This window comes from Notothenia rossii, assembly GCF_949606895.1.
Source record: "Notothenia rossii genome assembly, chromosome: 5".
NCBI classification, from domain to species: domain Eukaryota; kingdom Metazoa; phylum Chordata; class Actinopteri; order Perciformes; family Nototheniidae; genus Notothenia; species Notothenia rossii.
The window spans coordinates 44,688,488-44,704,920 of NC_136903.1; the positions used below are offsets into that span (position 1 = coordinate 44,688,488).

At 42.0% G+C, this 16,433-nt stretch overlaps 1 protein-coding gene across 1 annotated transcript in view; it reads right to left on the bottom strand.

Annotated features, from left to right (window-relative positions):
• Positions 1-525: 525 nt before the first annotated feature.
• spire2 (spire-type actin nucleation factor 2) overlaps positions 526-16,433 on the bottom strand; it is a 189,957-nt gene continuing 174,049 nt past the window's right edge. Inside the window, exons 13-15 of the mRNA XM_079681872.1 lie at positions 10,263-10,290; positions 5,890-5,987; positions 526-4,801 (exon numbers count right to left, since the gene is read on the bottom strand). Of these exons, the coding sequence (XP_079537998.1) occupies positions 4,432-4,801; positions 5,890-5,987; positions 10,263-10,290 (496 nt within the window). The 3' untranslated portion in view covers positions 526-4,431. The remainder of the gene's footprint in view (positions 4,802-5,889; positions 5,988-10,262; positions 10,291-16,433) is intronic.

Genomic DNA, 16,433 nt, shown 5'->3' on the forward strand with positions numbered 1-16,433 from the left:
TCATCACCTTTTAACAAGAGAGTAAGTATCAGCAGAAACAGAGAGAGAGATGGCAGGCACCTTTACAGACACTTTGTTTTAGAGAGAACCCATCCCCCCTCTGTTTAGTGATAAGATGGCAGGAAGAGGGGGAGGAGGGGGCAGGGCCAGGCTCACACACACACACACACACACACACACACACACACACACACACACACACACACACACACACACACACACACACACACACACACACACACACACACACACACACACACACACACACACACACACACACACATGCACACGCACACGCACACACCAAAAGGCCTGACAGCCATAGGACGAGGTAAGGGTGACAGTAAGGGGTTGTGTGACTAACTTTTGACGAGGAAGGTGCTTTCTTTGTTCTGATCAGCCCCAATCTGCATACTCTGTCTGAATACATTGAGAGTTACTTTTGACTCTACCAGTGTTCCACTGGAGTCATAGCTTTCTGAACTTATTTCTTAGCAGCAATTCGGTTTCTTTTAAATGGCCTAGGCGAATTTTGGCTTTTTTTTTTTTTTTTCTCTTGCCAAGATACTTTTAGACACACTTTGAGGTATGCAAAGCCTTAAAACTAGAACACTGATGGCTGGCATACGCTGCAAACTTCATCGCCTTTTAACAAGAGAGTAAGTATATAAAACGTTATTTTGTATATTTTACACATCAGCAGAAACAGAGAGAGAGAGAGATGGAAGGAAGGGGTGAGGAAGTCTCCCCCAACTCTACAGACACAGGCCATAGAAAAGAGGAAAGTGTGAAATTAGGAAGGCAAAAGGTGTTTTCTTTGTTCTGATCGAACCGAATCCGCATACTCTGTCTGAAATACCTGGAGAGTTACTTTTGTTAGAGCTTTCAGAGCTTTCTGAACTTATTTCTTAGCAACACTGGGCATTTTTGTGTTGTATTGTATACAGTTGAAAAGTGCACAGATAAACAGTCAAGCATGGGCGGTAAAAATGTGTCTCCTCAGGCTCTCTAATACACACACAGTCATCTCTGTGGTGCCTGCCTGCTTTCCAGGACTTTTTACAGCCTCTGGCCGACTGCAGGGCCATGGGGTGTTAAGACAGGCACCTATAGCTCTGGAGTGAAGGTCTCCCCACACACACACACACACACACACACACACACACACACACACACACACACACACACACACACACACACACACACACACACACACACACACACACACACACACACACACACACACACACACACACACACACACACACACATCCTTGGGAGGACATCAGTGAAGGTCCCCACACCCTCACACACACAAATACAAACACACACACACACACACACATGGGGGGCGGGCCCACCTGTCACTTTTTATGCATACTAATGTGATTGAAACATTTTTTATGATACACCATAAGGCGCAACAGTGGGGGCTTTTCACACCTGTGAATACACATCAACCCCCTCCTATCGACGGATCTCACACCTACTTAGGATATCACACCTACTTGAGATCTCACACCTCGAACAAAGGGGAGGCGGGACTTAGCTCATTAGCATAAGTAGGTAGAGGTGTGACCTGTCAAAGCACCTGTCACCTTCTATGCATACTAATGAGACGAAAGCGGGATGAATCTTACTACTGTCAGGGGCTGGCTCTCCTTGTCCAGGAACCCCTGGTGATAGGCCTTCCCCTGGTCCAGTACAGAGAACCAGGAGCTGCCAGTGAGGGAGTCCAGCATGTCTTGGATTCTTGGTATGGGGTGGCGATCAAGAACTGACTTTTTGTTCAGTTCTCTGTAGTCACAACACAGTCTTAAAGGTCTTGAGGGTGTGCAGCATCAGCTCTCGCTTTATTTCCAACATCTCCCGCAGATGAAGACCTGGGCCTACAGCACGTGTGACTGCTTCAATGATCTCCGCTTCTCCATGTCCTTTCCGCTGTCCAGACTCAATCTGGTTGATGAGGCTTGTGTAGGACAATTTGTCCTTTTGCCCCGCTTCACCAATCTGTCCAATTATCCGGAACTCCCGCCTCAGCGTCACCTCGGGCAGTCTGATTGGTGCTGTGGTGGCAGTCCTTGTGTCCTCTACCTTTGCGGTCACGCTTGCAGGCGCAGTGTCTCCTCCTGCTGCTTGTGTCTTCCGCTTGATCTTTTCCTCCAACGCCCCGATTTCCTCTTCCATCTGCTGCTGTAACTTCTGGTACTGCATTTTCAACTTCTCTAACTCACTTGTCTCCTGAATTACAATCTCAGCCTCAGTTTCCCCCGGTGTCGGCTTCAGAGAGGCCAGGTAGGACAACACATGCTGCAGATACTGCTGATACGACTCTGCGGACTCTTCATCCTCCTCGATTTCATCTAACGTCGTCTCCACCAACCTTTTGAGGGTGCGTCTTGTTTTGCTGGCAAATCCCCCAACAGGTGCGTTACACTTTAGATGCTCAAACAGGGAAATGAGCTCCCTCTCCTCCAGCGTCAGCAGTATCCTGCTTACTTTGTCCCTTGCTTCCTCCATGGTCCTCCTCTGCTCGTCCATCTATGCTTCTATGCGGCTGGGCGTAGGGCTGAATCTAACCATCCTCTGCTACCAAAATATGTAGCGTGGTACAGAGTGAAGTAGCCCTCCACTACACATTTAATTTGAAAGTCTTTTATTTTGTTCTGCAAAGAGCAAAAATATGTATCTTATTATCACAGTTCGCCACATACACACACCGTGACTTCACTCAAGTGTGTGTTTACGTTCTCTGCACGTATTCACTATACTAACACAGAAACATAATGAACATTTGCATCAACATCCAAACAATAATCATGTATATTGCATTGCTATTCCAAACCAGTTTCATCTTGTACTTTCAATATCAATTATGTATCTCTTTTAACTTATTTATTTATCTATTAACTATACACGAGCAGTCCGGGCTCTTTAGACCGGCTCATTGTTCTACTCTCCCGCCTCAGGCTTGCTCAACTAACTAGGCCACCAGTGCTAACTACTGGCTAGCCATTTTCAGTACGCAGTTGCTGAACAAGTAACGTTCATAAACACTACTACATAAAATCCAACCGGGATCATAAACTCACACATAACATATTCACCCATTAATTACACAATTCCAACTCTCCGTTCTTACCTGGAAAGAGCAAAAATATGTATCTTATTATCACAGTTCGCCACATACATACACCATGACTTCACTCAAGTGTGTGTTTACGTTGTCTGAATGTATTCACTCGAGACTTCTCTTTGTCCCCGAACAGTGTAGCGAACTCGCCCTCTGCTGGTCGGAGTTAGACACTACATACTGCTAGATAACACTACATTTTTCAAACAATAAACCAACCATTCCTTATCAGAAAACACACAAACAATTCTCACCACACTCTGAACATGAGCTGTACTAAATGCAAATCATGTTAACCATGTAATTACTAATAATGTAGGTATATCAACCCACTGATGGCTCTGTATACCACATGTGCCGCTGTGGACCGCAGCACGCAGAAGTGAACAGTTGAACTCAAACGCAGCACTGTCGTGTTATTTTTACATTTTATTGCAGTTGAGGTTTACTTAGTGTTTACAAAACCGGAGCATATTGCAAGCGTCCATGGGGGGTGAGAGAGGCGGGACCTTCAGTGCTCGCTTCATCAGCATGCTGCGTCAGTAAAAGGTATGCAGCTTCACCCCGATACACTCACACCTCATCCAGATACACCTCGACAAGCACGTCTCAAATGCAAAAGGGACCTTTTTTATGCAGCAGCCACTCTTCTACAATTCCTTTTCAGTAGACCAAAAATAAATGTCATTGTTCTGCGTACAGGCCTGTCATTTTACAACTCTGTTTCTGTGTCCTAAGTTACATTCATGAAAAACAAGGCAACCAAAGAGAGCAAAAATGATACACAGGGTTACATGTTTACTTTATGTTGCGTGGCAATTGTCCTCAAACTACCACCACACATGTACTTTCTCACAGTGTTTACTCCCACAACCACCCTCACTTTCCTCCCCCACCCTCTCCCGCCCTTAAGCAGCAGTGAGCATCAGGGGTGAGGTCATGTGCTGAAGGTAAAGCAGATACAGAACTGATGGTTACTGCAACATTATAAAGTGACCATAGGAAGGCTCAATGTGGGTGTACTGAAAAAACTGAAACGTTGACTTCAATCAAATGTATTATGTCATCAGATTTCACATAACTGTATTAAGTTAGTTGAAAGGAATAATATTACGTTTAAATAAAAAAATATTAGGTTCAGCTTAATAATATTGCTTTCAACTAACCTAATACAGTTATGGGAAATGGGTTGAGATAATACATTTAATTAAAGTCAATGTTTTAGTGTGTGTGTGTGTGTGTGTGTGTGTGTGTGTGTGTGTGTGTGTGTGTGTGTGTGTGTGTGTGTGAGAATCTCCTCATTGGTTCCCATTGTTGATGGTGTTGGTGTGGAGAGGAGCCGCTGATGAGGCATGAGGCCGCTGCTGCTGTGGATGATGCTGATGGGACTGTGGAGGGAGCTGGCCCTGTCGGTGAAGGGGACGGAGACACTGAGGGTGAGGGTCAGTCTCCAGGTGTGACTGGCGCTGCAGCTGTGGTCGCTGGGCAGCCGCCCTGGCCTCCCTCTTGGGGGTGTTGTTGAGGATGTCCACGCTGCGGCGGCTGGACGAGATCACGTCGGCCACGAACTTGGTACACTCAGCGCAGACGTCCCGCAGCGTGCAGCCCTGTGCGTACAGGTGGGGGAACTCCTCCTCCACCGGGCGCCGGGACAGGCTGCGCAGGGACCTGCAGGGGGGGAGAGGGTTGTGTTCAAAGGCGGCACTTATTCTGGGGACACTGGGGACATGTCCCTCCCACTTTGCAATAGGATTATTTGTGAAACATGTTCTGATAATAGTGTGCACAAAGAATTGTACAGAAGAGAACATGTAGAATCTGGAGGACTGTTCTCACTTTCTGGGTGTATTTCTGGTAACCTAAGTGGTGCACCCTCTCTGCTCTCTCATCCCTGTCAGAGGCAGAGAGTGGATTACTGCAGCTGGGTAATTATGACATAATGGAGGCTGCACTGATAACATAACAAAGAATGGGTTGGGTCGACGCTGCTGATTGGAATGAGTCTGCTATCTGTGATTGGTCGGGTCACTGCTTACGCTGCAGCAGGTTAGCAATTAGCTGCAGACTGAAATAGATCTGACCTGTGTTCTTAACCCAGAGCCGCTGTCCTTTGAGAGAACACACAGTGACCGGCTGAAGGTACGCTGAGGACCTGTGTGTCACACAGAGGTGGGAAGTAACTAAGTACATTTACTCAAGTACTGTACTTCACTACAATTTTCGGTGGTAAGTAGTAAATAAATATCCTCCTCAGCATCAGAACATAGTCACGTACAGTGGAAAAACTATAATAAAGTAATGGGTCCTGCTAATGGGACCTGGAGACTGACACTCCTTTAACCAGGCTTGGGGAGTATCTGGGATTACGTTATCATGATACATACAAAGGTAATTTAATTCACCGACAATGACATGAAAAATGTAACCAGAGTACTCTTACATTTAAACAAATTGAGGATTACTAGAATAATTTTGATTTGAGTAGTAAAAACCTAAAAAGATCATACATTGTTTGTTGTAAAGGATCAGATGTTATAAATGACATGTTTTTAAATGTAGGTGTCTGATGCATGGACAATCTTTAGCCATTCTGCTCTCTCAGACCGAACCTTTAAATCGACCATAAATCGATCTTCTTTGAAAAATAAACTTGCTGGTTTCCGTTGTTTTTTTGGCTCATTAATGCACAAGGCGCTCATTTTAAATCAGCTTTAAAGTAAACATGGCCCTGACAGTCTCCATTGTGACAGACTCACTTATACACCTGGCTCTTGTGTCCGTGGCTCTTCGGAGTGCTGTGGAAGCCCACAGTGTACACGGGGATGTGGGCCATCTTCTTCGAGGGGATCTTCATCTGCAGCAGAGGAAGAGGAACACAACAGAAGGCAAAATACATAAAGGTATTTAGTGAGTTTGTTCTAAGATAAAACTCAGAATTCTGACTTTGTTCACATAACTAAAAGAGATCACTTTTGGTCAGATGTCATTGTCAAAATAAATGTCACACTTGTACTATTTTATATTTCTTAATAAAGTGTGCTTGTCTCTTTCTTTAATATATAAGTCTATTCTTTCTCGTTTTTGCCCTTTATCTGCACTGTACCTTTGCTGCTGCGGCAGGATAAAGGATTTCTGATTATGATAACTCAGCAAATAACTACAACCTTTAGTCATCTCACTGAAGAACATGCCAACTGAAGAAACATGTTCAAACTGAATTATTATTATTTCAAACTGAAATAATGTTACACACCACAGGTTCAGGTTATTTATTTGTACCCGAATGTAGATTTTGTTTGCAGAGAAAAAGACAAGGGATCCATCCTGACACTAAGAACAAACACAAACAACAGAGACATCTCTAATAAAAGGACTAGTAAAAGTACAAGTATACCCTGCTCAACCAAATCTCAAAATATTTCAGAAACATTTTAAGAAGGAAAACACTAGTATAAACATGGACATTCAAAATTCATAATTCAATAAATAAATTAAAAAAGGCATTATGTGTGACACTCCTATGTGTTCATTTGTGCAATAGCTGCTGGGATAAAACTGTTTTTATACCGCTTCGTTCTACTCTCTGGGACAACTAACCTCCGGCCTTACGTAGGACAAAGCAAATAAATACGCACAGACATTTTCCGATTCATAAAAGACTGCGTACCGGCGCAGGACTTGCATAGGCCTACGGCACATCCTACGCCGGTTTCCCTTTATAATTCACAATCGAATCGAAATGCGGCGCAGCTTTTTGCGGGCTTCACGTAACGCCCATATTTGCCTATAAACAGTGGCGGCTGGTGGAAAATATTTTTGGTGGGGCTGTTGATATAGTGAGTAAAAATGTTTTTTGGGAGAAATTACCCCTTAAATTGGGAGTTCTGGTGATGTAATGGCCCCATAAAATCGTGGTTCTAGGGCCAGGAACAACCAGGCTGAGTCGGGCTGAGTATGCTAAACTAACTGCTGTCAAGCCAGCCTCCACTCGGGAAAACCTAGTCAAGCCAGCCCTCACGTGATATTGCGGTGCGCGAATATCCTATGCATTACGGTAGAGTAAAAAAAATCATCCCTCTGTGTTTAGATGAGAATAAAACAAAAACTGTCCAGTATCAAAGACTCATATCACTTCAGGGTGATAGCAGGACATCCCATCTAGTCACTCAGAAAAAATCAGGACATTCTGATGTAGAGTTTCAAAATAAAAGACCTTTGAAATCTCTATTGTATGAGCTATCATCCCTGTTTTTAGATGAGAATAAAACAAAAACTGTCCAGTATCATAGATCCATCTCACTCCAGAGTGATAGCAGGACACCCCATCTAGTCACTCAGAAAAAATCAGGACATTCTGATGTAGAGTTTCAAAATAAAAGACCTTTGAAGTCTCATATATGAGCTATCATCCCCGTCCCCAAAGGTATTTTATTTTGAAACTGTACATCAGAATGTCCTGATTTTTTCCGAGTGACTACATGTGACTTATCAGTTGTAATTATGTGGGAAGAGGTGGGGCGGCGCCCCTAGCGCCCCTATGGGCCGGCCGCCACTGCCTATAAATAGTCAAAGAAACGCCGCGTATTAATATTCATTTTGACTGACTACATGGAGAAGATCGCAGGAAATGACGACAGAACAGTTATTTTGGGGAGGTCGAGATAAATCATATTGTTTGGTGGATGCAGTTTGAACCAGAGTAGCAGCATGGAGGTCGGATCGTCACCCAAATAAATAAATAAGTGGTCCGAAAAAGGTTAATGACAAAAAAAATACACAGCCTTCCTCAGGCAGTGTGTTTGTACAGGGGACAGGGGACACCCCCTTGATGAGAAACTCTAAGAAATGATCGGGGAATCCATCCGGAGTGGAGTCATGACGACTGGATCTTAATTTTTTTTTGTATTTAGTGGTTTGTGTTCCAGCTGTCGATCAGCAACTATATATCCATAATCCACCAGTTAAAGGAAATACAACTAATGTGTTGTGTTATATTGGCTGTAGTATATAAAACCATGCTCGTATCTACACCCTATAGAAATGCAAAACGGCGTCAGTTTAGATGTAATTCTGTCCTCCTGCTTACCGCATCATTTATGAGAAAACATTTCATAACATTAACACAACATATTCGAGGTGGTTTTGAATAACATATCCCTATTTATTTATTTCTCCAAGTTAGGTTTTTGTGTGCACTGAGGAGTCGCAAACAGGCGTTTGTTTAAACATTTTAAGATTGGCTTTGATCAATGTTTGAAAATGAATTCATCATATATGATAAATGAGAGGTAACATTTTATTTATGGTATTATTTCCACATATTTCTCTCCATTCTTCCTTCTGCCAACAGCAGGCCCGGTCCAGGATGAAATGACTGAGGGGGCTGTTAAAAAATCAGAGGGGGCGATCTTTTTTTCACAACAACGAAAAATACTGGCAATGTAATGAATTGACACACCAAGCTTTTTTCCTTCTCACTGCTCTACAATCTCTTTGCTTCTTTATTTTTATTCTGGATTTACCCCTCTTGTTCTGTTCTTTTCCTCTGATCTTTAATAACAGATAGTAGATAGTTGATAGATAGATGGCTGCACTTTGGTTAACAGACGAACATTGATTTCCTCAATTTATAAATTGACAGGCTCTGTAATTATACCATAACCTTTTCTCCTCTATCCCTTAACTCGTCTTCCTATACAGATTTACTTACTTACTACCTACAGTCATGTCAGGATTAAAGACAAACTATTAATTATTTGATGGTGCAAATCAAGGCCTAAAACCTGGCATTTCATAAGAAAGTGACTAATATATAAACCAAATGTAATATTGGATAAAATACTACACCAAATGGACAGACACAGATTAAAAATACAAATAAAGTCCCCTGGTTTGTCTCTAGAATCTAACTGCCATGAGAAAAATCAAATCAGTGTTCCAAAATCCGTCACTAGATGTCGCTCATTGTACCAATATGGTTTATATAATACACAACATATTATTATTGTTATTATAGTAAAAGGGCTCGCTTTGGCAAAAACCTGATCCATACAGGCAGCCCTAAATAATAACAAGTAACCATCATGTGTGGTGCTATCTTTGTTGTTGATTTCATATTGTTTTCACAGAGCTGTGAAAATGAATGTCCCCCTGGCGACAATAAATCTAAACTAATTTAATATTCACTCCCACACATGACGATTGAGAACATACATTTGTAACTTACCTCGTTTAAAGCACTTTTGTTGTAATACTACGGATTTAGTTGACACTACTAGCCGAGTTTCTTTTGTCCAATATCTCGTGGGCAGGACATTGAATTAGAAGTAGAAGAAGAAGTAGGTAGAAGAAGAAGTAGTAGAAGAAGAAATACGCTAACGCTACAAAAGGCACAACACTGTTACTCTGTTTTTACTGACGACATGTAACATTTTATTTCACTTTTCTCTATGTTTCTTAACGCACATTCAAAAACGGGAACATTTTCTGGAGTTTCAACCGGGTACCGGCCACCAAAAAAAAAGAGTGGACTTTGCCCGGAAAACGGGGACGTTTTGGTCACCCATCCGACTGTTTACAGCTAAGCACACACGCTAACATTAAGACTACAAGCTCACTTGGGGCTTTTTTACACGTTGCTTGACAACTTGCCTGCCCACATATCTGATCCAAACATAATAACGTGTATTGGGGAAGATAATTATTTAAAGTTATTATTGAATAATTGTGACATTTATTGTACTTTTTGATGGATTAATGATGCTCAAGGTGAGGGGCCCGGCCAACAGTGTCGCAGTTTCTCGTCTCTCCCGTTTTTGTGCTTAGTGCGTACGCATGGGTTAGAGTTTGCATGGAGGACCGCACGTTTTCCCGTCAAGTTAGTATTTTATAAATCGCAAACAATGCGTAGAAACTGGCGTACGCCATGTTTTAAGCGTATATCCCTTTATAAATGATTATAAATGAGGCCCCAGGTGATCAGAAACATAGACTTGAAATAAGGTGTAAAAAGCAGTCGATCAATTATCTGTATTGTATTGTAAAACAATACCCAAATAACTTCAGAACTATTCCTAAAAAAATACAATAAAGAAAGAAAAATTGCCATCACTAAAAAAAAAGAAGTTACCTTTGCACAGCAGGAACTGCAGACAGATCTGTAAGAGAAATACAAATAATCATCACACCTTTACCATGGATGTCAACGGGTCTGAAGTATCATTCTTACTAGCTTGTGTTATAATATGACCATGATAAATCTGTGGGGGTTCACTGGGCTGTTGATAAATACCACTAAAAATCATTTGAATTAGGATGTATTTCAATAACTCTGCTTCGTTTAATGTTTGAGGTGAGCTCCCCAAAACTTCCACCTAAACCTTTATAATAAAGTGCCGCCAGATTTGGAAGCAATAAGTAATTGTCATTATTTTTGTCTGATATTGAAACTGTGACATGATTCATGATACTACATTACATTGCATTTAGCTGACACTTTTATCCAAAGCGACTTACAATAAGTGCGTTCGACCAACAAGATACAAACTTGAAGAAAACGGAATCATATAAGCAGTGTTGGGCAAGTTACTTTTAAAAAGTAACTCGAAATAGTTATAGTTACTGCTCTCAAAAAAGAAACTAGTTACTTTATTAGTTACAAAATTATACAAGTAACTAGTAACAAGTTACTTTACTTTACTTTAAAAATAATAAAAATACAAGTTTTTGTGTTGTTTTTTGCTGACTAGTGTTAACCAATCATCACTCCTCTCTGGTTACTTTCACTTTTCCATGGTGCTGTGAGAGGACATCGCTGTATTCGCCTGTAAGGTACATCCGCAGGGAGATTCGGTTCAGTTGGATCACATAATGTAACGCAGTAACGCACTCATTTAAATCACAGTAACTATAACGGCGTTACTTAATGGGAATAGGTAACTAGTAACGCTATTAGTTACCTCAAAAAGTAGTTGCGTTACAGTAACGCGTTACTTTGTAATCAATCGCGCTAGTCCCAACACTGCATATAAGTACATCAGGTTTCACAGAGCCAACACATTTCAAGTGCTACTCAACTGGTTTTAGATAAGCGAGCCCTTTATTAGTATATAAGTGCTTTGTTAGCAATTCTTTGTGAGTAATTCTATCGCTCGAAGTGGAGTTGAGTTGAGTGAGTTTTCAGTCTCCCCCGGAAGATGTGCAAGCTATCTGCTGTCCTGATTTCAATGGGGAGCTCATTCCACCATTTTGGAGCCAGGTTAGCAAACCCACATGTTTTTGCTGATGGGAACTTGGGTCCCCCTCGCAGTGCGGGTGCAGCGAGCTGTTTGGCCGATGCAGAGCGAAGTGCACGTGCTGGGGTGTACAGTTTAACCATGCCCTGGATGTAGGAAGGGCCAGATCCATTCGCAGCATGGTACGCTAGTACCAGTGTCTTGAAGTGGATTCTTGCAATTACTGGAAGCCAGTGAAGGGAGCGGAGGAGCGGCGTGGTGTGGGAGAATTTAGGAAGGTTGAAGACCAGACGAGCCGCTGCATTCTGGATGAGCTGCAGAGGTTGGATGGCACATGCAGGAAGACCAGCCAGGAGGGAGTTGCAGTAGTCTAGGCGTGAGATGACGAGAGACTGGGCCAGAACCTGCGTTGCTTTCTGTGTCAGCTGGGGACGTATCCTCCTGATGTTGTAAAGAGTGTATCTGCAGCAGCGGGTTGTAGCAGCAATGTTTGCAGTGAAGGACAGTTTGTTATCTAGGATCACACCCAGATTCCTTACAGTCTGAGTCGGGGAAACAACAGAGGTGCTGATGTTGATTGTTAGGTCAAGAGTGGGACAAGCAGTTCAGTCTTGTCAAGGTTGAGCTTGAGGTGGTGAGCAGACATCCACTGAGAGATGTCAGCTAGACAAGCAGATATGTGTGCGACGACCTGGGTCTCTGAGCGGGGAAAAGACTAAATGAATTGAGTGTCGTCAGCGTAGCATGTGGTATGAAAAACCATGCGAGGTAATGACAGATCCGAGCTATTTAGTGTACAAGGAGAAGAGGAGGGGACCGAGAACAGAGCCCTGAGGGACCCCTGTAGTTAATTGACAAGGGTAGGACTCGGACCCTCTCCAAGTTACCCTTTAGGTACGGTCTTTGAGGTATGAGGTGAGGAGGGAAAGTGCAGAGCCTGAAACTCCAAGTTCTTGGAGAGTGCGAAGGAGGATCTGATGATTCACTGTGTACTAGAGGGATGGAACCTTTTTTTGCATCATATTTCTCAGTATCATTTAATAACATATATTTAAAATGAAACCGTGGGAAATACTACAACCAAAAAATTCATATTTTGACATTTTTGACAAATATAAATAAAAGGAATAAAATATTTTCCACACCGGGTCATTTGGTTACAGTGGAATCAGTTTAAACTACATTATTTGTATCTAATAATAAAATAATAATCTTCTTTGCATAAGAAGTCCTTATATGTAGAGTAGTAGTATTATTCATCCCGCTTCCATCACATTAGTATGCATAGAAAGTGACAGGTGCTGTGACAGGTCACACCTCTCCCTACTTATGCTAATGAGCTAAGTCCCGCCTCCCCTTTGTTCGAGGTGTTAGATCTCAAGTAGGTGTGATATCCCAAGTAGGTGTGAGATCCGTCGATAGGAGGGGGTTGATGTGTATTCACAGGTGTGAAAAGCCCCCACTGTTGCGCCTTATGGTGTATAATAACAAATGTTTCAATCACATTAGTATGCATACAAAGTGACAGATGGGCCCGCCCCAAAGTCTAATAAAACAAAATGCCGCTTCCATCACATTAGTATGCATAAAAGTGACAGAAGGGTCCGCCCCAATTAGGTGATGTCAGAAGCCCGAGGGGGTGGAGTGAGATAAAAAAAAAAGAGAACCCCGTGCAGATAAAAAGACAGTCATTTCCAATCATCAAGTCATCTTTCCAAAAAGAAAAAATGGCCAAGAGATGCCTCGATATGGGTTTAATCAGCGAGACGCCTGTGACAACTTACCGCCATCTGTCCGGAGCGCCAATCAAGAAACGGATGCAGTACCTGTGCCGGGTTCAAACACCGAAGATCTTGAAGAGAAATGGCTTCTGGAAAATGAACATGTTTGGGGGTACGTATTCAACTATATGGCGAATGAACTGCATTTCTACAATCTGAAGAATGGAGAAACGTATGGACCCCACAGTGTTAAAGCGACGTTGACCTCAACAGATTAGGCTGTGTTAACTCTGGTGTCTTCCAGAGATCTCCACGCAACCATTGTATCGGAAGAAGTAGTGCATCAAGAAAATACTGTGGAACCAGCGGTGTACAAGATATGTGCAACAAAAAGCAAAGAAACGCAAACAAAAAGCGAGATCAAAGAAGAGTTTTCACCGTTACCCCTCAATGTGGAGGAAGAAGAAGGAAATATCCCCCCGCCGCCAGAAGTGAAAAGAGTCCTGACAAGCACCGTATGGGAAACTAAAAGCGGACCATCTGGGCGATGGTATTACTGCGCAAGCCGTTTGCTGACACAGGGGGGGAGGGGTTCTCTCTAAAACACAGTGTCTGTAAAAGTGGGGGGAGACTGTCTCCCCCCTTCCTGCCATCTCTCTCTGTTTCTGTTGATGTGTAAAATATACAAAATAACGTTTTATATACTTACTCTCTTGTTAAAAGGTGATGAAGTTTGTAGCGTAAGCCAGCCATCAGTGTTCTAGTTTTAAGGATTGAAGGATCCAATGTATTTTTAAATGGAGCAGAAATATAACTAGTCTCCCAGTGCAAGTATCTTGAACAGGGAGTGTCATAATGGAACTCGCACTTGACTTTTTAAGAAACATATCCAGAAAGTATCCAATACCATTAAATTCAACTTGCAACATTTTAAACAAATTAGACCTTTTCTTAACTGTCAATGCTGCAAAGTCATACCTCCACTGTATGATTCTATCCCACATTGAATACTGTTTTACAAACTGGTCGTTTGCTTGTGCCACACACCTGAAACCCATAGAACAGCTGTTCAAGAGAGCTATCCAGGTGTTTGACAGAAAGCCACAGTCATACCACCACTGTACCATCCTTGAAAATCACAATTTCTTGAGTTTTTGACATTTTTATGTCTTTTAAAAGTATGTGTTTTTAAAAAAATATTATTTACATGGGCTGGCCCCCCTCCCCTTGGGGGAATTCATCCACAGAAAACACACTGGACGCAGCACTAGGTTAGAAACCAGAGGAGACTGTGAAGTCCACCAAAGACGGACCACCTTTGGACAAAATGTCCTTTCCATTAAAGGCAGCTCATTGTGGAATAGCCCCCCAACTGAGATACGGGATTGTCCCACTCTCAATAGTTTTAAAGGTCAACTTAAAGAATGGTTGAGCAACAAACAGACGTGTAATCACCGCTAAATAAATGCACTTTAACACAGGGGTATCTCCTATTGCCCTTTAACACAGGGGTATCTCCTCTTGCACTTTATGTAGCGCTTTTATCTTATCTTGCACTTTTATATATCATAGCTGCTACATTGTACTGCCATGTGGTAAATGCTTTTATGCTGCTCATGCTCTTTCTGCATATCATGTATTTTATTTTTGCTGTATATATATATAAATGTCATGTTCTTATATGCTGTATGTGAAGGGACTATAGATGGGAATTAGCTCAAAGCTAAAATCCGGCTCATTTACACTTGTAGGCATTATTTTTGTTTTAAAGTGTTCATCAATGTGCACTACGGTAGCCCTGAAGAAAATTAAACATTAAAATATGTTATCGATGTCCCCATTCCCAGTTTGTTTAGGGAATAATTGCGATGTTTACTATGTTTTGGTAGCTCTTAACAAAACAGAATTTTTGTAAAAGACTGCGACTCTAAAAGGCAAGTTTGTGATTTTAACACTGTTTCGATGAAACAATACATTATACAATATTACGACTTTTTGCCATATTTTTAACACAATGTACTTGCAATATACAATATACCTATTTTTTTTTTTGTGGTTGTAGGGCTTCAAGATATTTTGCATGTCATGCATAAACACGGTGTCATCTTTTCTTTCAATTTGACGTGCTGCCCGTTTTTTACAAAACAAGTTATTTTTCTGCTTCTTCATCCTCTGAATTTTCCTCCCCCGTCCCTCTTCCTTCAGCCAGCACAACAAGAATCAAGGTGGATCTGTGAAATGAAACACCTCTTCCCAAAGCGTGACTTCCCTATTGAGAGCATGCGTCTTCGGAAGTAGGGTCTAAACCAATTGGCAAGATAAACTAACATGCAGAACGTACGGTATGTTTGAAGACTAACCATTTATCCAGTTCAAGCTGTCTTTAAGATGTGACATTGCGCTCTGACTATTTCCCGTAAAATGGTGACAAACTATGACTTATTCTTAAATTTGACCTCTTGCTGCTTGGTTGAAAATGATAGTTGAAAAATAACTTTAAAAAAAAAAAGACTCAAACAGCGAGGGACATTATACTGGTGAAAAAACTCTCAATTCTACAGATGACTCCCCCCACTCAACGCAATAAGTCCCTCCCTCCACTCAGCAAAGCATCTAAAACTAAGGACCCCGACTAAGACGACAGTTTGAAAACAAGCTATGGATCTGAGAAAAACCAAGTCTCCCCCCGTGAGTTGCAGCCAGGAACAAACTCCTGGACTACCATCATCACCACCATTCTGGACACCCGAATCTTGCAGTACTACTGCTGCTTATTTTGCTCCTTGGGCCAAGATGTCTCTGTTTATGGACACAGTGAAATCAGTGTTGGTAGATATTGTGGAGGGGGTGATACATCGGTACAGAGAAGAAATATGCAACGGATGCCGAGTCAGTCACCCCGGCCAGAGGCAACACGATTGTCTGAATGACATGCCCGATTTTTTCTTCAGAAACAATTACAACGCGTTAATGAAAAGACTCTGGCTCACCGACTTCATTACTGAGATCGACCAGACTCTTATTGATAAAGACATTTTCACGGATGATTGGAGGATCCAAGGCGCTTCGGAAGCTTTTCTGCACAATCTCAAAAATTGTAGACGCCTCAAGGAGAGAATTGAAAAGATCCATGCCGAGTTGGATGGAGAAGAAGAAGACTAATAACCTGCAGTTGGTTGAATCCAGGGATTTTTTCTTTTTCGATACATTGAATTTTTCTTTAAAAGAAAAATGGGGAACTACTATGCAAAACGCTCGGTATATATTGATCAGAATGTAGTCAATACCCTTTTCATAAGTGTGGTGATGAGGACGATTGAAAACAGAGTGAATAGTGATCCCCGT